General features: G+C 53.2%; 1 protein-coding gene across 5 annotated transcripts in view; it reads right to left on the bottom strand.

Moving 5' to 3' along the window:
• Positions 1 to 2,298: 2,298 nt before the first annotated feature.
• The window catches only part of ASL (argininosuccinate lyase), an 18,526-nt gene continuing 494 nt past the window's right edge, over positions 2,299 to 20,330 (bottom strand). Inside the window, exons 3-17 of one of the 5 annotated variants that reach the window (XM_032264762.1) lie at positions 14,957 to 15,151; positions 14,510 to 14,593; positions 14,023 to 14,079; positions 13,785 to 13,882; positions 9,246 to 9,323; positions 9,088 to 9,165; positions 8,543 to 8,595; positions 8,114 to 8,260; positions 6,653 to 6,767; positions 6,400 to 6,484; positions 6,252 to 6,311; positions 5,875 to 5,958; positions 3,390 to 3,470; positions 2,829 to 2,935; positions 2,299 to 2,726 (exon numbers count right to left, since the gene is read on the bottom strand). In XM_032264762.1, the coding sequence (XP_032120653.1) occupies positions 2,582 to 2,726; positions 2,829 to 2,935; positions 3,390 to 3,470; positions 5,875 to 5,958; positions 6,252 to 6,311; positions 6,400 to 6,484; positions 6,653 to 6,767; positions 8,114 to 8,260; positions 8,543 to 8,595; positions 9,088 to 9,165; positions 9,246 to 9,323; positions 13,785 to 13,882; positions 14,023 to 14,079; positions 14,510 to 14,593; positions 14,957 to 15,151 (1,467 nt within the window). In that variant the 3' untranslated portion in view covers positions 2,299 to 2,581. Of the gene's footprint in view, positions 2,745 to 2,828; positions 2,936 to 3,389; positions 3,471 to 5,874; positions 5,959 to 6,251; positions 6,312 to 6,399; positions 6,485 to 6,652; positions 6,768 to 8,113; positions 8,261 to 8,542; positions 8,596 to 9,087; positions 9,166 to 9,245; positions 9,324 to 13,784; positions 13,883 to 14,022; positions 14,080 to 14,509; positions 14,594 to 14,956; positions 15,152 to 20,330 lie in introns of all 5 variants that reach the window. The other 4 variants (XM_032264761.1, XM_032264764.1, XM_032264765.1 and 1 more) reach the window with 4 other exon arrangements.

The following is a 20,330-nucleotide window of genomic DNA, read 5'->3' as shown; positions in this document are numbered from 1 at the left end:
TGCTGGGATTACAGGCGTGAGCCACCACACCCAGACATATGTTTTTTTGGTTTATTGTTTGTTGAGACAGAGTCTTGCTCTCTGGCCTGGCTGTTCGTCCTCTTCCTCCTCCTGGGATTACAGGTGTGAGCCACTAAGCCTGGCTGTTTCTCCTCCTCCTCTTCTTTTCCTTCTTTTCGGATTACAGGCGAGCCACCTGGCCTGGCTGTTCCTCCCCCTTGTGCTCCTCCTTCTCCTGATTACAGGCATGAGCCACCACACCTGGCTGTTCTTCTCTGGCTGTTTTTTCTCCTCCTTCTCCTTCTCTTCCTCCCCTTTCCTCTTCCCTCCTTCTTCTTCTTTTTTTTTTTTTTTTTTTGAGATTGAGTCTCAGACTGTCATCCAGGCTGTAGTGCAGTGGCGCAATCTTGGCTCACTGCAATCTCCACCTCCTGGGTTCAAGCAATTCTCCTGCCTCAGCCTCTCAAGTAGCTGGGACTACAGGTGTGTGCCGCCACATCCAGCTAATTTTTTTTTTTTTGTATTTTTAGTAGAGGGTTTCACCATGTTGGCCAGGTTGTTCTCCATCACCATCACCTGACCTCATGATCGGCCCACCTTGGCCTCCCAAAGTGCTGGGATTACAGACCTGAGCCACCATGCCCGGACTCATTTTTATTTTTATTTATTTTTTTATTAAGATGGGGTTTCACCATGATGGCCAGGCTGGTCTTGAACTCCTGACCTCAGGTGATCCACCCACCTCAGCCTCCCAAAGTGCTAAGATTATAGGTGTGAGCCACCGCACTCAGCTCATTTTTATTCTTTAATTTGGAGTCTTGCTCTTGTCACCCAGGCTGGAGTGCAATGATGCAATTCTGGCTCACTGCAACCTCTGCCTCTTGGGTACAAACAATTCTCCTGCTTCAGCTTCCTGTGTAGCTGGGATTACAGGCACTTGCCACCATGCCCAGCTAATTTTTGTATTTTTAGTAGACAGGATTTCACCATGTTGGCCAGGCTGGTCTCAAACTCCTAACCTCAGGTGTTCCACCCATCTCCGCCTCCCAGAGTGCTGTGATAACAGGCGCGAGACACTGTGCCAGCCTTATTACTATCAGACAGTTTGGCTCTTGTTGCCCAGGCTGGAGTACAATGGTGCAATTTCAGCTCACCTTACCCACTGCCTCCCAGGTTCAAGCGATTCTCCTACCTCAGCCTCCCAAGTATCTGGGATTACAGGCATGTGCCACCATGCCTGGCTAATTCTTTGTATTTTCAGTGGAGACAGGGTCTCACCATGTTGGCCAGGCTGGTCTCCAACTCCTTGCCTCAGGTGATCCGCCTGTCCCGACCCCCCAAGTACTGGGATTACAGGCAGGAGCCACGGCACCCAGCCTTGTTTCTTTAGTAAACAAAACCTGTCAGTACTCTCAAAATCACTTGGCAGGTGTTATTCATTCTTCCTTGAGTTTCGGTTGTTTATCTTTGTTAATAAAACGTAAGTTTCAGACATTTCTTGTTTCTTTTAGGGACAGGGTCTTGTTCTGTTACTCAGGCTGGAGTAAAGTGGTGCAGTCACAGCTCACTGGAGCCTCCCGCCTCAGCCTTCCAAGTAGCTGGGACTATAGGCATACACCACCACAACCGGCTATTTCTTTTTCTTGTTTTTTAGACAGAGTCCCACTCTGTGGCCCAGGCTGGAGTGCAGTAGTGTGGTCTTGGCTCACTGCAACTTCCGCTTCCCAGGTTCAAGCAATTCTCCTGCCTCAACTTCCCAAGTAGCTGGGATTACAGGCATGCACCACTACGCCCAGCTACTTTTTGTATTTTTAAGAGATGGGATTCCACCATGTTGGCCTGGCTGGTCTCCAACTCCTGGCCTCAAGTGATCCACCAGCCTCACACTCCTAGAGTGCTGGGATTTCAGCTGTGAGCCAATGTGTCCTGCTTGGCTAGTTTTATTTTTTTAATGTGGTAGCTGGGAAATTGCTATGTTGCCCATAATCCTTGCTATGTGCTGGGATTACAGGCGTGAGCCACTACTCCTGGCCGAGGAGGTCACTTTGACACCCTGTTTGAAGGGGATGGGCCCCGGACAGGGCAGAGGCTGTGATGGGAGCCCCCTCTTCCCTTCCCATCTATGACTCCCACTGCCCTTGCCCAGTTTTCTCCGCTTCCATTTGTTTTTTGAGAGACAGGGTCTCACTCTGTTGTCCAGGCTAGAATGCAGTGGCGTGATCATAGCTCACCGCAGCCTCCACCCCTGGGCGCAAGTGATCCTCTTGCCTCAGCCTGACAAGTATCTGGGACTATACGCATGCACCGCCACACCAGGCTAATTATTTGTTTTATTACTGGATAAAGACGGGGTCTCCCTGTGTTGCCCAGGCTGATCTCGATCTCCTGGCCTCAAGCATCCTTGCACCTTGCCCTTCCAAAGTGCTGGGATTACAGGCCATCCCGTCCTGCCTTTCCAGTCCCTCGTCATGCCCACTGGCCAGTCCTGGAAAGCTCAGCTTTGAGGGCGCCAGGCTGGGGCAGGAAACACACAACAGCGTCCTCTCATGCTCACTTTATTTGGGAGCAGGCGCAGAAGGACCTAGGCCTGCTGTGCCCGCAGTAGCGCCCGCACCTGGCGGATCTGCCAGTCGACGCTGGAGCGCGCAGTGCCGCCCAGGGCACCATACTGCTCCACACTGTGCCCGTAGTCCCACACATGGTTCACGTCACTCAAGAACAGGGGGCTGCGGAGAGAGGGAGAGCTGGGCCAGGGCACGGGCCACCCCGGCCTCCAGGCACCCAGGCTCACCCACTAGGAGGCAGCGTGGGGAGGGGGTGGGCCTCACCTGATGGTCTGCAGCTCCTGCAGCGACAGCTGGTTGAGGGCGACCCCCTTGGTCTCAGCCATGAACACAGCTTTCCCGGAGGCCTCGTGGGCCTGGCGGAATGGCATCTGGGTGGCGGGGAGGAAGGTAGCCCTGAGGCAGCTTCCTCCATGCCCTGATCTGCCTCCATTGCCTGTACCCCTCCCTTTTTTTGGGGGGGGTACAAAGTCTCGTTCTGCCGCCCAGGTTGAAGTGCAGTGACTCAATCTCACCTCACTGCAACATCCGCCTGCCAGCTTCAAGAAATTCTCCTGCCTCAGCTTTCTGAGTAGCTGGGATTACAGGAATGTGCCACCACATCCGGTTAATTATTGTATTTTTAGCAGAGACAGGGTTTCACTATATTGACCAGGCTGGTTTTGAACTCCTGGCCTCAAGAGACCCGCCCACCTTGGCCTCCCAAAATGCTGGGATTACATGTGTGAGCCACAAGACTGGGCTGCCTGTGCCCCTTCCTGAGTCCCCCTACCCTCTGGGGGGCACCCCATCTCCTCCCCCTCCCACTCACTGCTACACACTCACTCCTTTGCGGACCAGGTAATAGGCGAGGTCAGTGGCCAGCATGTCGGGGCTGAGAGCCTGTCCCATGTTCTCTCGGTGAATCTGGGGGTACAGGTGGGAAGTGGTGAGCCCTGGGGACCTGGGGTCTGAAGCTGCAGGCCCAGGACCTGCCCCTCTGCCAGGATGTCCCTGCCTTGGGCAGTTCCCCTCTTACCACTCAGCTCTGTCACCCTCAGCTTGAACCATCTTCTCAGAATTATCAGTAGTATTTATGTGTGCTATTACCATTTACTGGCCTGTGTATTTTACTGGCCTTTATGGTTTCAAAGTGTCCTTATCTTTAGCATGCATCAGAAGTTCCTGGAGGATTTGTTTTCTTTTTTAGAGACAGGGTCTTGCTCTGCTGCCCAGGCTGGAGTGCAGTGCCGCAATCATGGCTCTCTGCATTCCTGATCTCCTGGGCTCAAGGGATCCTCCCACATCAGTCTCCTGAGTGGCTGGGACCACAGATACATGCCATCTCAACTGGATAATTTAATTTTTTAAATTTTAGAAACAGGGTTTCGCTGTGTTGCTCAGACTGGTTTTGAACTCCTGGGCTCAAGCAATGCTCCTGCCTCAGCCTCTCAAAGTGCTGGGATTACAGGTATGGGCCACCAGGCCTAGCCACTGGAGAATTTATTAAAAATACAAATTGCTGGGGACTACCCCCAGAGTTTCTGATTCGGCCATCTGGAGTGAGGCCTCACACTGCATTTCTCAGGAGTTCTGAGGTGATGCTGCTGCTGCTAGTTGGGGTACTAGCTTCAAGAAACATTTTTTTCTTTTTTGAGATGGAGTCTTGCTCTGTTACACAGGCTGGAGTGCAATGGCATGATCTCTGCTCACTGCAATCTCCATCTACCGGGTTCAAGCGATTCTCCTGCCTCACCCACCCAGTACCTGGGATTACAGGCACGTGCCACCACACCCAGCTAATTTTTATATTTTTAGTAGAGACTGGGTTTCACCATGTTGGCCAGGCTGGTCTCAAACTCCTGACCTCAAGTGATCTGCCCACCTTAGCCTCCTAAAGTGCTGGGATTACAGGTGTGAGCCTCCATGCCCAGCCAAGAAACACTGATTTTAAGACACATTCTGAACTATTTAGGAATGAAATGATGTGATGATGGGAATTTACTTCGAAGTAAGAGGGTGAAGGAGTGGGGGAAGGCTGTGGGTAAAGGCAGTTGGACCCAGAATGTCCGTGAGTTGATTATTGTTGAAGCTGGGTGTCAGTACATAGGACTTACTATGTGTTTTTTAGCTGTTAGATACAGAAATTTCCCATAAGAATTGATTTTAAAAGAAATTAGCCAGGCAAAGAGGCTCATGCCTGTAATCCCCAAACTTTGGGAGACGAAGGTAGAAAAATGGCTTGGGGCCAAGTGTTTGAGACCAGCCTGAGCAACATAAGGAGACCCTGTTGCTACAAAAAATTTAAAAATTAGGCCGGGCGCGGTGGCTCAAGCCTGTAATCCCAGCACTTTGGGAGGCCGAGGCGGGTGGATCACGAGGTCAAGAGATCGAGACCATCCTGGTCAACATGGTGAAACCCCGTCTCTACTAAAAATACAAAAAATTAGCTGGGCATGGTGGTGCGTGCCTGTAATCCCAGCTACTCAGGAGGCTGAGGCAGGAAAATTGCCTGAACCCAGGAGGCGGAGGTTGCGGTGAGCCGAGATGGCGCCATTGCACTCCAGCCTGGGTAACATGAGTGAAACTCCGTCTCAAAAAAAAAAAAAAAAAAATTAAAAAATTAGTCAGGCGTGGTGGCACACTCCTGTGGTCCCAGCTACTCCAGAGACTGAGGTGGGAGGATCACTTGAGCCCAGGAGTTTGAGGCTGCAGTCAGCTACAAGTGCACCACCGCACTCCAGCCTGCGTGACAGAAACTCTGTCTCTAAAAAATAATTTTTTTAGATATTTAATTTATTTATATATTTGGATACAGAGTTTCATTCTGTCATCCAGGCTGGAGAGCAATGGCATGATTTCAGCTCACTGCAACCTCCATCTCCTGTGTTCAAGTGATTCTCCTGCCTCAGCCTCTGGAGTAGCTGGGACTCAGGTGCTTTCCACCATAGCCAGCTAATTTTTGTATCTTTAGTAGAGATGGGGTTTCACCATGTTGGCCAGGCTGGTTTCAAACCCCTGAACTCAAGTGATCCACCTGCCTCAGCCTCCCAAAGTGTGGGATTCTAGGCATGAACTACTGTGCCTGCCCTCTATATAAATTTTCCCTTTTTTACAAAGGATTTTGGTCAGGCCAGTTGACAGGCCTCAGGCCCCTTGAGTCTCATCTGCTTCCATTGGGTGACAACAGTCTCTTCCCTGTTCCCCAGGAGCAGGAGTGAGCACACCTATCCTTCCCTGCCCCTCCTCCCTCCTCACAATGCCACCCTCTGGAATGCCCACCCCCGTGCTTGGGACCTAGGGGAGGAGAGGCAAGTGGGTATGGTCTTGCCTGCAGCGTAGAGATGACGCCAGTGGCCACCTGGAGCACGGCACTCATGGTGTCTGACACTTCAAACACAGCTTCCTTGTCCTCCTGGGAGGCACATGGCAGGAGGTGAGGACCTAGCAGCCCCCCAGCACCCAGGATCCCCACAGCCCTGCCCCCCACTGAGGCATCCCCGCTGCCTTCCATGGGAAGAACCCTCAGTACCCCAACAAAAGAAGGGCAGAGAGCTCCAAGGGCAGCCACGGATGGGGCTGAGTGCACAGGATGGGAGGATGTATGGCCATCCCGGGGGCCCTGCCTGGGTGTGCCAGAGTCCCGAGAACTGGCACGTGGTGTGTAGGCGGGCGGGCCTGCCCAGGCCACTGTCCCCAGCCTCACACCTGTAGGTCTTTGTTGTAGGTGCTGGGAAGTCCCTTGAGGGTCATCAGGAGCCCGGCACACTGCGGGAAGAGGGAGGCACAGAGGTTGGACCCGGAATCCTGGCCCGGTCACTCCCATCAGCCCCACCCCTCTCCCTGCCCTGCTCACCCGCCCAAACACACGCCCCGCCTTGCTCCGGATCAGCTCCAAGCTGTCAGGGTTTTTCTTCTGGGGCATCAGGCTGCTTCCGGTGCTGGGGACAGAGGTACAGGCACTGAAGGGGCTGGACCCTTGGCTGGTCCAGTAGCGCACTGGCCAGGTCAGTGGAGGGGTGGGGCAGGGAGAAAGGAAGCCACGTCCACGGAGGGTGGGGAACACAGAGGCCAGTAGGGGCAGGTGGAGGTGACGGCCCTGGGCTTACCTGTAGGCATCCGAGAGCTGCACGAAGCTGAATTCCTTGGTGCCATAGAGGATGAGGTCCTCGGCCATCCTGCTGAGATGTGTCATACACAGCGAAGCCCAGAACAAGAACTCAGCTGGGAGGGAGAAAATGTTCCCAGTCACCAGGCCCCCCCCGGCCCCGCCCAGCTGGACCACACAGGGGTAGGGGGGGGTTAGGGGGGGGGGGACCTGGCTAAAATTTTTTTTTTTTTTTTTTGATTGAGACGGAGTCTCACTCTGTCACCAGGCTGGAGTGCTGCGGTGGATCTTGGCTCACTGCAACCTCCACTTCCTAGGTTCAAGTGATTCTCCTGCCTCAGCCTCCAGAGTAGCTGGGACTATAGGCGCTCTGCACCACGCCCGGCCAAATTTTGTGTGTTTTTTTTGTTTTGTTTTGTTTTGTTTTGTTTTTGAGACGGAGTTTTGCTCTTGTTACCCAGGCTGGAGTGCAATGGCACGATCTCGGCTCACCACAACCTCCGCCTCCTGGGTTCAGGCAATTCTCCTGCCTCAGCCTCCTGAGTAGCTGGGATTACAGGCACGTGCCACCATGCCCAGCTAATTTTTTGTATTTTTAGTAGAGACAGGGTTTCACCATGTTGACCAGGATGGTCTCGATCTCTTGACCTCGTGATCCACCCGCCTCGGCCTCCCAAAGTGCTGGGATTACAGGCTTGAGCCACCGCGCCTGGCCCAAATTGTGTGTTTTTTAGTAGAGACAGGGTTTCACCATGTTGGGCCAGGATGGTCTCATTCTCCTGACCTTGCAGTCTGCCCGCCTCGGCCTCCCAAATTGCTGGGATTAGAGGTGTGAGCCACTATGCCCGACCTAAATTTTCATTTTTTGTAAAGATGGGGTCTTGCTATGTTGCAATGATCTGGTCTGAAACTCCTAGGCTCAAGCAATCTTCCTGCTTTGGCCTCCCAAAGTTCTGGGATTACAAATGTGAGCCCCTGAACCTAGCCTGTTTGTGTTATTGTTATTGTTACTGTTTTCAATAAACCAGCTTTACTGAGATACCATTCACATATAATTTACCCATTAATTTATTTTTTTTAATTTTATTTCATTTTCTGAGATGGAGTTTCGCTCTTGTTCCCCAGGCTAGAGTGTACTGGTGAGATCTCAGCTCACTGCAGTCTTAGTCTCCCAGGTCCAAGTGATTCTCCTGCTTCAGCCTCCTGAGCAGCTGGCATTACAGGTGCCCACCACCACACCCAGCTAAAGTTTGTATTCTTGTATTTTTAGTTGGCCAGTGCTGGGAGCACAGGTGTGAGCCAGCATGCCCCGCCCAATTTACCCATTTAAAGTTTACACTTTAGTGTACATTCATCACCACAACCAGACTGACCATACAGGGGGTGGGAGGAGACTAGAGAGAAACCGGGCTGGGGGGCAAAAGTGAGGCACAGGGCAAGGGACTGGCTCCCCAAGACTCACCCACGAAGTCACGCTCACTGGTGGCATCCATGCTGTTGAGAGTGATGGCCCTGAAGCTGAGTTCTTGGGGGTGGGAAGAAGCAGGGCTGGGCTGGAGCACAGGGAATGGCCTCCTCTCCCCCAACCAGGTTGCCCAGCCCCCTCCCCCTGGAAAGATGATCAGGGAAGAGGATCAGGTGCATCGGGTGGGAGCTGGCGGGAGGGATCTTTTGCACAGACCCAGGAGGGAGGCAGGAGCCCTGAGTCTCTCAGTACCAAGCGCCCCTGCCATGGGTGAACCCTGGCCTGGATGAGCTCAGTGCCCATAGGCAATGAATGAAGGTTACACCAGAAGCCACAGGCCCCTGCCCTCTGGTCTCAGGTGTGTCTGCAGCTCCTGGCAGGAGCTGAGGGTGACTCTCCCTGGGGAGGAGGAGCAGGGCATCTCACCTGCTCGGAGCAGCTCTCGGTCCACACCCAGGGGATTGCCTGCAATGGCCCCACTGCAGGGACAGGGATTCATGGTGACCAGGGCTCCTGGAAGGCAGCCCAAACAGACAGAAAGACACACACACACACACAGAACCAAGTCCTCGTTGCCAGGGCAACTGCCTGGAGCTCAGCCCCTTTCCTGGCCCAGTTGCCTTGGGTGCACAACATTTGTCCCCAAGTGTCCCCAGACCACTTATCCCCAAGCACCAAGGCACCTTCAGTGCAGGACACTTGTCTCTGGACACAGGTACCCATATGTCAGGCTGAGGGCAGCAGGCTGGGCTCGCCAGGAGCCTCGCTGGAGAGCTCCGGCCCTGCTCAGACACATTCACTGGCTTGGTCGTCCCCACCTTGGTGAGAGCTGGGGCTCCATGCAGGGTCCGCCTCTGAGCGGATAACCCGGCTTTCTCTCACACTCTGCCCTTCTCAGCTCATCTGTCAATCCCTAAGGCTATGCAGCAGCCACCCCCACAAGGCCCTCGGGGCACTGGAGCCTCACCCACCTCCCCAGGGGCAGGACATCAATCCGCTTCCGCACCTCCAGCAACCGCTCAGAGTCTCGGGTCAGCGCCACGGCATGGCTGTGGGAAGCCAGGGGCAGGAGGGTCAGGGCAGCTGGGTCCTCCCCTCCAGCATGGCCCCAGCACCTCGCCCGGCTCACCTCAGAATCCAGTGGCTCCAGCGGATGGGTTGGGCCCTCTGCAGGTGGGTGTACCCTGGGAAGAGGACATCACATTCCCTGTGGGAAAAGAGGAGCAGGGGCTCGGGTGGAGGCTGGGGCAAGGCCTGCCAGTGACACTGGGACCCTGCAGGCCTGGGTCACCCCTGGGAAGGAGTGTTGCTCTGCAGCACTGCACCTGAATGAGGGATCCAGGATCTCCCAGGGACAAATCGCTCTCAAGGGAAAAAGAGGCCAGAAGTGGGGCCGTATGAACCACGCGCTGGGCCTAAGCTGCGGGGCCTCCTGGGGTGAGGCTTTGCCAGGAACAACCGAGGTCTGAGCCTCTGTCACTCAGCATCTCTGAGGTGGGGCCGGAACAGGGGAGGACGCCTGTGTCAGGTATGACTTGGCCATGGGAGGTTTTGCTTGAAGACCCCAGAAGCTCATAAAGAGCTGCTCCAAGCAGGTGAGACGCCCTGCCCCTCATTCAAGTAGGCAGGGCAGAGGCAGAGGTGCTGCAAGTGATGCTCCTGTTTTCTTTTTGTAAAAAAATTTTTCTTTGGCCAGGCGCGGTGGCTCAAGCCTGTAATCCCAGCACTTTGGGAGGCCGAGGCAGGTGGATCACGAGGTCAAGAGATCGAGACCATCCTGGTCAACATGGTGAAACCCCGTCTCTACTAAAAATAGAAAAATTAGCTGGGCATGGTGGTGCGTGCCTGTAATCCCAGCTACTCAGGAGGCTGAGGCAGGAGAATTGCCTGAACCCAGGAGGTGGAGGTTGCGGTGAGCCGAGATCGCGCCATTGCACTCCAGCCTGAGTAACAAGAGTGAAACTCCGTCTCAAAAAAAAACAAACAAACAAACAAAAAAAAAATACAAAAAATTAGCTGGGCATGGTGGTGCGTGCCTGTAATCCCAGCTACTCAGGAAGCTGAGGCAGGAGAATTGCCTGAACCCAGGAGGCGGAGGTTGCGGTGAGCCGAGATCGCGCCATTGCACTCCAGCCTGGATAACATGCGTGAAACTCCGTCTCAAAAAAAAAAAAAAAAAAAAAAATTTTTCTTTTTTTTTTTTAAAACCCAGTTTTTGAGAAGATGCTCCTCTTTTCTTGCTGTTTTGTTTTGGTTTTGTTTTTAAAGCCAAGTCTCCTTCTGTTGCTGATGCTGGAGTGCAATGGCACGATCACAGTTCACTGCTGCCTCGATTTCCTGAGCTCAAATGATCCTCCTGCCTCAGCCTCCCGAGTAGCTGGGACTACAGAGTCATGCCACCATGCCCAGTTAATTTTTTATTTTTTGTAAAGATGGGGTCTTGCTATGTTGCCCTGGGTGGTCTGAAACTCCTGGGTTCCAGTGATCCTCCTGCCTTGGCCTCCCAAAGGGCTGGGATTACAAATGTGAGCCACCATACCTGGCCTGTTTTTTGTTGTTTTTGAGATGGAGTTTCACTCTTGGGGGCCAGGCTGGAGAGCAGTAGCACAATCTCAGCTTACCGCAACCTCCGCCTCCTGGGTTCAAGAGATTCTCCTGCCTCAGCCTCCAAAGTAGCTGAGATTGCAGGTACCTGCCACCATGCCTGGCTAATTTTTTGGATTTTTAGTAGAGATGGGGTTTTACTATGTTGGCCAGGCTGGTCTTGAACTCCTGACCTGAGGTGATCCACCCACCTTGGCCTCCCAAAGTGCTGGGATTACGCCCGGCCTGTTATTGTTTTAAATAAACCAGCTTACTTTGGGAATCTTCTGTTGAAATAAAAAAAGTTAAAAAATAATAATAATAAATAAATAAATAAATAAATAAGCCAGCTTTACTGAGACATCATTCACACACAATTTACCCATTTAAAGTTTACCCTTTAGTGTACAACTACCACCACAACCAATTTCAGAACATTTTCATCACCCCATAAAGAACTTCTGTACTCGGCCGGGCGCGGTGGCTCACACCTGTAATCTCAGCACTTTGGGAGGCCGAGGAGGGCGGATCATGAGGTCAGGAGATCAATACCATCCTGGCTAACACAGTGAAACCCCATCACTACTAAAAATACAAAAAATTAGCCGGGCATGGTGGTGGGTGCCTATAGTCCCACGTACTCAGGAGGCTGAGGCGGAAGAATCACTTGAACCTGGGAGGTGGAGGTGACAGTGACACAAGATTGTGCCACTGCCTCTAGCCTGGGTGACAGTGAGACTCCATATAAAAAAAAAAAAAAAATCCTGTACTCAAGGCAAGGCATGGTGGCTCAAGCCTATAATCCCAGCACTTTGGGAGGCCAAGAAAGAAGGATCATTTGATCCTGGGAGTTCGAGAACAGCCTAAGCTACATAGCAAGACCCTGTTTGTATAAAAAAGTTTAAAAACTCACTATTGTGGTCCTAGGTACTCAGAAAGCTGAGGTAGGAGGGTTATTTGAGTCCGGGAGTTTGAGTCTGCAGTGAGCTATAACCAAGCCACTGCACTCCATCCTAGGTGACAGAGCAAGACCTCATATCTAAAGACAATTTAAAAAGTTAAAAATTTAGGCCAGGCGCGGTGGCTCACGCCTATAATCCCAGCACTTTGGGAGGCTGAGGTGGGCGGATCACAAGGTCCAGAGTTTGAGATCAGTCTGGCCAACATAGCGAAACCTCATCTCTAGTAAAAATACAAATAAAAATTAACTGGGCATGGTGGCACACGCCTGTAATCCCAGCTACTCGGCGGCTGAAGCAGGAGAATTGCTTGAACCCAGGAGGCAGAGGTTGCAATGAGCCAAGATCGCACCACTGCACTCCAGCCCGGGCAACAGTGCAAGACTTTGTCCTAAAAAAAAAAAAAAATTTAAAATTAGGCTGGCCTCTGCCTGTAATCCTAGCACTTTGGCAGGCCAAGGTGGGCAGATCACCAGAGCTCAGGAGTTTGAGACCAGCCTGGCGAACATGGCAAACCCCATCTCTACTGGAAAAAATACAAAAATTAGCTGGACGTGCTGGTAGCACACACCTGTAATCCCAGCGACTTGGGAAGCTGAGGCTGAGAATCACTTGAACCCAAGAAGCAGAGTTTCCTGTTAGCCAAGATCGCACCACTGCACTCCAGACTAGGTGACAAAGTGAGACCTTGTCTAAAAAAAAAAAAAAAAAAAACAATTAAAGAAACCCTGAACCCCCATAATCCCAGCACTTTGGGAGGCCAAGGCAGGTGGATCACTTGAGGTCAGGAGTTCAAGACCAGCCTGGCCAACATAGTGAAACCCCATCTCTACTAAAAATACAAAAAATTAGCCAGGCATGGTGGCGGGCTCCTATAATCTCAGCTACTCAGGAGGCTGAGGCAGGAGAATAACTTGAACCCAAAGGCAGTGGTTGTGAGCTGACATCATGCTACTGCACTCCAGCCTGGACAACAGAGCAAGGCTCTGTCTCAAAAAAAGAAAAAAGAAACACTGAACTCAGTAGCAGACACTCCCTGTTCCTTCTAGCAATCCAGCTCCATTTCCAGGGTGACAATTCGTGTCCTTTGCTTCCCTCCAGGTGTGTGAAATAGGGGTAACAGGGAGTTGAGGAAAAGGAGGGGTCTCTGACAACACATAGAGAATTCTCAGCAGCTCCTCATCCAGGTCTGCAAGAAACAAATCCAGATCCAAAGACGCCAGGTCCCAGAGGCCAAAGCCTGGTATTAGTCAGCAGGAGGCAGCCTTTGGCTCTGTCTTGTGCCAGATGGGCTGGGTGGAGACCTGGAGTGTGGGATGGAAGACTGAGGAACAGGCAGGGTAGGGGGTAACTCTGGCTGCTCCAGGCACAGCCAAGCTAGTGCCTTAGCTTCCTGCCCTCAAACCCTCAAAGGGTGAGTTTTTGTTCTTTTTTATTTATTTATTTATTTTATTTTAATTTTTTTTAGAGATGGGGTTTCACCATGTTGGCCAGGCTGGTCTCAAACTCCTGACCTCAAGTGATCCTCCCACCTTGGCCTCCCAAAGTGGTGTGATTACAGGTGTGAGCCACCATACCCGGCTGTGTTTTCTTTCTTTTTATTTTATTTTATTTTTTTGAGATGGAGTCTCGGTCTGTCACCCAGGCTGCCATGCAGTGGTGTGATCTTGGCTCACTGCAACCTGTCTCTCAGGTTCAAGCAATTCTCCTGCCTCAGCCTCCTGAGTAGGTGGGACTACAGGCACACACCACCACACCCAACTAATTTTTGTATTTTTAGTAGAGATAGAGTTTGACCATGTTGGTCAGGCTGGTCTTGAACTCCTAACCTCAGGTGATCCACCCACCTCAGCCTCCCAAAGTGCTGGGATTACAGTCACGTGCCACCACACCCAGCCCCACAAAGGGCGAGTCTTCCCTGCCTGCTGAACTAGACTGGCATGGGAGTATTGGGGCCCATAGGAAATGCCCCACTCCTGGCTGCTCTACCTTGATCCTGGATTTCTTGGGTGTCCCTGTGCCGCAGGGCCTGGCACCCCCACCCTGTTCACCCTTGCCACCTAGGTCTGCTGTTCAGGCTGCCATCACACCTCTCCCTGTCCCCTGGGTGTCCCTGGGGGACTCACGCCTCTGCTCGATCCACCATGGTCCTGATGAGCTCCCAGAGGAGGCCCGAGAGTGTGGAGCAGGTCTGCCGCATCCACAGCCTGAGGTCCGTGACCACCTGTGTGAGGAGGATGTGGTGCTCAGGAGGCCGGCGTGTTGCTTCCCTGGGGAGCCAGGACCCTACTGAGCTCCGACTGCCCCCTGGGCTCCCCGAGGTTGGGACAGCACAGAGCAGGGTCGGGGGGCGGCTAGAGGCACCTGGTCATTCCGGCTGCGTCCCGTGTGCAGCTTCCCTGCAGTTTCGCCAATGAGCTCCTGGAGGTGAAGGGAGGCCCAGGGTCACAGTCTATATGCCCAGAGGGGTCCACCCAGGCAGGGCAGGGTTCTTCAGCCCTGCCAACCTCCCTCCCTACCCCAGGGCCCTGGGACCTGCCCAAATCTCTCACCATTTCTGCTGAGACCTTTAGTTCCCTTTTTTTTTTTTTTTTTTTTTTTTGTAGTTATAGAACCTCGTTATGTTGCCCAGGCTGGTCTTCAACTCTTGGCCTCAAGCAATCCTCCCACCTCAGCCTCCCAAAGTGCTAGGATTATAGGCATGAGACACTGCACCTGGCCCATGTCCTGAGGTTTCTGCTGCTGTCTGCCAATGGTGAAGTAAACAGAACGATGGTGCTAATGCTCAAAGTGGCCCGGGACTGGGTAGAGAGGGGAGGCCAGGAAAGCGGTGGGGCTGCAGGGGTCGTACCTTCAGGCGGCGCTCGTTGGCTGTGTGGATGTCCTCATCATTGGGGTTGAGTTTGAAGGTGCCCTGGGCCCACTCCTCAGCCACCTATAGCAGGTAGCAGCAATGCCAGGGGTCAGGTGAGCAGGTGTCAGCAGCCAGAACCCCTGCCCTGGTCCCACCCGATCCCTCATGACTAACTGTGCCTGTCCAGGAGCTGAGTCCTGGAAGCCCACCCTGGGAGGGGCCATCTCAGGCCCAGCACGCCTTCACCCAAGAGCCATGTGGGCCACAGAGGTCATTAGAGGATGGAGAGAGGCGGTCATCAAGGCACACAGTTAAACAGCACTTAAGTACATAATTAGTTCAGTGTGAAACCACAGACGGGCAACACTGCACTATTTGCTCAGGGATTTGGTGGGAGCCTGGGGCCACAGGGAGGGGCCTTGGGTGGGGTTTGGGCCGAAGTACCTTGTCTAGGCCATGGAGTATCTGGTCCATCTCGGCCTTGGTGAGGAGCCCTGCCTTCTCCAGGCCCCTGCTGTAGGCTTTACTGCCTTGAACATCCACCTCCCACAGCTGCCGGTCGTAGGTGATGGATGCGTTGAACTTCTCCATGATGGGGTCCACAGCACCCACAAACCGGCCACCCCACAGCTTCCCGCTCTGGCCAGGAAAGCAGGAACAATGAGTCTCTTCTCCACCCTCCAGAACAGTACCTCTTGCAAAGAGTCCCCGGAAACTTATCAAGCCTGACGGTAGCAGGGGCATCAGATCATTCTAACTGGGCAGACAAGGAGGCCGAGACCTTCCCGGAGTCACCCTGGGAGTGAGCGTGGAAATGTGGCTGGACACCAAAGTTTGGGTTCTTTTTTTTTTTTTTTTTTGAGACAGAGTCTTGCTCTGTCGGCCAGGCTGCAATGCACTGTCTTGACCTCGGCTCACTGCAATCTCTGCCTCCTGGGTTCAAGAGATTTTCCTGCCTCAGCCTCCTGAGTAGCTAGGACTACAGGCGCCCACCACCACACCCGGGTGATTTTTGTATTATTAGTAGAGACGGGGTTTCACCATGTTGGCCAGGCTGGTGATCCTCAGGTGATCATCCTGTCTCGCCTCCCAAAGTGCTGGGGTTACATGCATGGGCCACTGCATCTGGCCTTGAAGTTGGGGTTTCTTTCCCACCAGATGACACCACTCCAAGGAGATGGTGGCAGGGCCCGAGGCACCCCTGGGACCACAGCAGAGCTTCTGGAACCTTTCCTGTGACTGGCCAAGGTGCCAGGTGCCATCCTAATTGCTGACACAACCCTCTGGGGTAGGTACCAATACAATTCCATTATGGAGACGGGGAAACTGAGGCACAGAGAGGCATGCAGTCTGCCCTCACTCAGGGTGGGTGAGCCAGGGCTGCAGCCCAGTCTGAAGTTACAACCCATGCTGTTCACCCCTGTTCCACCGGGGCCTCTGGGCTTGGTTCTGGTCTCCACCAAGCATGATACCTTGCAACTCCCCCTCACAGCTTGGAGCAAGACTAAGATCCCAATTCCTACCACTCCCTCAGCTCTGAAGAGCACCCTGGCACCCTCCATTGTCACTGCCCTTCTAGGAGGTCACTGGGTAACCCCTTATTTCCCAGGAGCGAAGGGCAGAGAGATGATATGTAGACATCTACGTTTTGTTCTTTTTTTTTTTTTTTTTGAGATGGAGTCTCGCTCTGTTGCCCAGGCTGGAGTGCAGTGGCACAATCTCAGCTCACTGCAACCTCTGCTTCCCGGGTTCAAGTCGATTCTCCTGCCTCAGACTCCCAAGTAGCTGGGATTACAGGCACCTGCCACCAAACATGGCTGATTTTTGTATTTTTGGTGGAGACAGGGTTTCACCATGTTGGCCAGGCTGGTCTTGAACTCCTGACCTCAGGTGATCCACCTGCCTTGGCCTCCCAGTGTGCTGGAATTACAGGCATGAGCCATGGTGCCTGGCCAGTTTTGTTCTTTAAACATTTTTTTTTAAGTTTTTTTGTTTTTTTTTTTTTGAGACGGAGTTTCACTCATGTTACCCAGGCTGGAGTGCAATGGCGCGATCTCGGCTCACCACAACCTCCGCCTCCTGGGTTCAGGCAATTCTCCTGCCTCAGCCTCCTGAGTAGCTGGGATTACAGGCACGCACCACCATGCCCAGCTAATTTTTTGTATTTTTAGTAGAGACGGGGTTTCACCATGTTGACCAGGATGGTCTCGATCTCTTGACCTTGTGATCCACCCGCCTCGGCCTCCCAAAGTGCTGGGATTACAGGCTTGAGCCACCGCGCCTGGCCTAAAGTCTTTTTTAGAGACAGGGTCTCACTCCAGGCTGGAGTGCAATGGCCCCATCATAGCTCACTGCAGTCTCAAACTCCTGGGCTCAACCAATCCTCCCTCCTCAGCTTCCCCAGTAGTTGGGACTAGAGGCATGTGCCACCACACCCAGATTAAAATTTTTTTTTAATTTTGTAGAGTCAGGGTCTCACTATGTCGCCCAGGCTAGTCTTGAACTCCTGGGCTCAAGCAATCCTCCAGCCTCAGCTTCCGGTGCCGGCCACATCTATGTTTTGAAAAGGGGCAGAGGCCAGGGCATGGGACAGATTGGGGAGGGTATAGAACACCTGGGGAGCAACCCTAGTGCCCAGATCGCCAAGGACTGGGAGGGAGGGTGGGGTAGAGGTGGGCATGTCACTGCACTGGCGTCCTTTGTGAGGAAGGGAGTCTACGGTGGCCAATGGGGACATATGTTTTCCTCTGTCCCCCTGCAATGCGCCAGATCTCTGTTAATCACCTGGCCTGGGGCCTATTGTTTTTTTTTTTTTTTTTTGAGACGGAGTTTCACTCATGTTACCCAGGCTGGAGTGCAATGGCGATATCTCGGCTCACAGCAACCTCCGCCTCCTGGGTTCAGGCAATTCTCCTGCCTCAGCCTCCTTAGTAGCTGGGATTACAGGCACGCGCCACCATGCCCAGCTAATTTTTTGTATTTTTAGTAGAGACGGGGTTTCACCATGTTGACCAGGATGGTCTCGATCTCTTGACCTCGTGATCCACCCGCCTCGTCCTCCCAAAGTGCTGGGATTACAGGCTTGAGCCACCGTGCCCGGCAGGGGCCTATTGTTAAACCTCAGGGTTGGGAGGCCCAGGCGGGTGGATCACTTGAGGTCAGGAGTTCAAGATCAGCCTGGCCATCTGTACTAAAAATATAAAAATTAGCCAGGCGCAGCAGTGGGCAGCTGTAGTCTCAGCTACTTGGGAGTCTGAAGCAGGAGAATCGCTTAATCCTGGAGGCAGAGTTTGCAGTGAGCAGAGATGATGTCATTGACTGCAGCCTGGGTGACAGAGGAAGACTCTCAAAAATAATAATAAGTTAAGGATAATAATACCTATCTGATAGCCTTGTTGTGAGCATTCAATCAGATAACACTTGCAAACTGCATACATAACACGATGGCTGGTGCTCAGGAAGGACTTGGGAAATGTCAGCTGTTACTAGGGGAGGGCTGACAGGGGATAGGAGTGCTTCAGCTCCACTCCTGATTCCTGTGTGCACCCCAGAGACCTCTGCAGTGCGCTGGTCCTGAGCTGTGAGCTGACCTCTCCATGCCCAACAGCCCTGGCTGCCAAAGGACTCTGCCCTGCAGAGGCAGCCTCCGCCCCCACCAGTCTTTTGAGCTGGTCCTGCTCCTTACCCCACGGCTGCTCCAAGAAGCCTAGATCTCCAGGAAAGTGCCACGTGGGGCCCTGGTCCTGATCACTGGCGCCAGCCAGTCATAATTGGAGGCAGCCTGCCCATCAGCCAGGAGCCTGGCACCACCTCCCCCAGGGGGTTCCTGGGCCACCCTGCCTGGGATGTTAGTAAAAACAACAAGTACTTAATAAGCGGGGCCACAGCCAAACCGATTAGTGCCAACCTACAGGAGGGCCTGGGGCAAGCTGAGGTCACCTGGAGGGCTGGACTGGTGAGAGGGCAAGCCACTCAGCTCTAAGACCAGGCTCCTTCCCTTACTGGCAGGCAGAATAGGACCCCACCAGGAGATCAGAGTGAGGGGCCTCCCCTTGGGCACTGAGGAGAGGAGAGGCCCAGTGTGGTAGCAGAACGTGCTACTCCAAGCCAGGACACAGCTGGGCCAGAATGGTCTCTTCAGGGCCAGGGGATGGGGCACTGAGTTGGGCTGGGTTGAATGAGCAACAGTCAAGGTCGAATGCACGTGGGAAATATCAGTTTTGGGGGTTTTGTGGCTTGTGTGTTTTTTTTTGAGATGGAATTTTGCTCTTGTTGCCCAGGCTGGAGTGCAGTGGCGTGATCTTGGCTCACTGCAACTTCTGCTTCCCTGGTCCTAGCAATTCTCCTGCCTCAGCCTTCCTAGTAGCTGTTTTTTTGTTTGTTTTTTTTTTTTTTTTAGATGGGGTCTCACTCTGTCGCCCAGGCTGGAGTGCAGTGGTGCAATCTTGGCTCACTGCAACCTCCACCTCTCGGGTTCAAGTTATTCTCCTACCCCAGCCTCCCAAATAACTGGGACTACAGGTGCCCACCACCACACATGGCTAATTTTTGTGTTTTTAGTAGAGATGGGGTTTCACCATGTTGGCCAGGCTGGTCTTGAACTCCTGACCTCAGGTGATCTGCCTGCCTCGGCCTCCCAAGGTGCTGGAATTACAGGCATGAGGCACCATGCCTGCAGGTTTTTTTGTATTTTGAGACTGGATCTCACTGTTGCCTGGGCTGGAGTGTAGTGGTGAGATCATGCGCGCTGCAGCCTCAAATTCCTGGGCTTAAGGGATTCTCCTGCCTCTGCTTCCCATGAGATTACAGGTATATGCCACCACACATGGGTAATTTTCAAAATTTTTTTGTAGAGACGGAGTCTCACTATGTTGCCCAGGCTGGTCTGGAATTCCTGGACTCCAGCAGTCCTCCTGCCTCAGCCCCCAAAATAGAAATAGTGGTACTGTGTGCTTAGCCACTATTTATTGAGCACCTCCTGTTGCTCGGCCCTGTGCTAGAGACTGGACATATGTTATTACGCCCTTTTATGAGGTGGGCAGTGTTACCCCTATTTTACAAATGAAGAAAGAGGCTCAGAGGGCTGGAGTGACTGGTACAGAAACCAAGTCTATTTGGCTCCAAAGTCTAGGCCCTCCCCCCTTCCTCCCCCATAATCCAGAAGCTTGCAGGGCACTGAGAGAGAAGTGAATTTCTAGCTAATGAGGGCCAGAAGGGACTGGAACCCAGACCTCATGCTTGCAGGGTTCCCTTCATCAGGCATCAGGTCAACAGCCCCTTTCACTTGAAGGGTCCAAAGCAATGGCCTTAGAGAGGGAAGCTGACAGCTGTGACCACCCCATTGGCAGACAAATCAACTGCGGCCCAAGGAAGGACACCTGTGCCTGGAACTCGGGCATCTCAGCGGTCAGGAAAAGCCAGGAGCTGCGACCCTAAGGAGCAGGTGCAGAGGGACAGGAAGGGTTGCTGGAGCCCCAGGGCGAGGTCCCCTGCTCCCTGGCTCTTTCCACATGCCAGAGTCAAGGACAAAAGCACTTGAGGGGCTGATTCTTCTTCTATAAACAGGGGCAACAGCTTTAGCAGGAGAAGGGGTGCGGTGCGGACCCTGAGGAGAGGAAGTGTGGAAAGAAGGAATGCGAAGGCGGGGGCTGAAGGCTGGGGGCGCTTTTCCACACCCGGCAGACGTCACTGTGGGTAGGGGCTGAGCCACTGCGCCCCTGGAAGTGTGGCTGGGGCGCTTTTCCCCACCGGGCAGGCGTCACTGTGGGTGCGGGCAGAGCCACTGCGCCCCCGGAGGTGTGGCTGGGGGCGCTTTTCC

This window comes from Sapajus apella, unplaced genomic scaffold (assembly GCF_009761245.1).
Source record: "Sapajus apella isolate SASKATOON/1434 unplaced genomic scaffold, GSC_monkey_1.0 scaffold146, whole genome shotgun sequence".
NCBI classification, from domain to species: Eukaryota; Metazoa; Chordata; class Mammalia; order Primates; family Cebidae; genus Sapajus; species Sapajus apella.
This window is presented reverse-complemented; position numbering and strand designations above follow the sequence as displayed.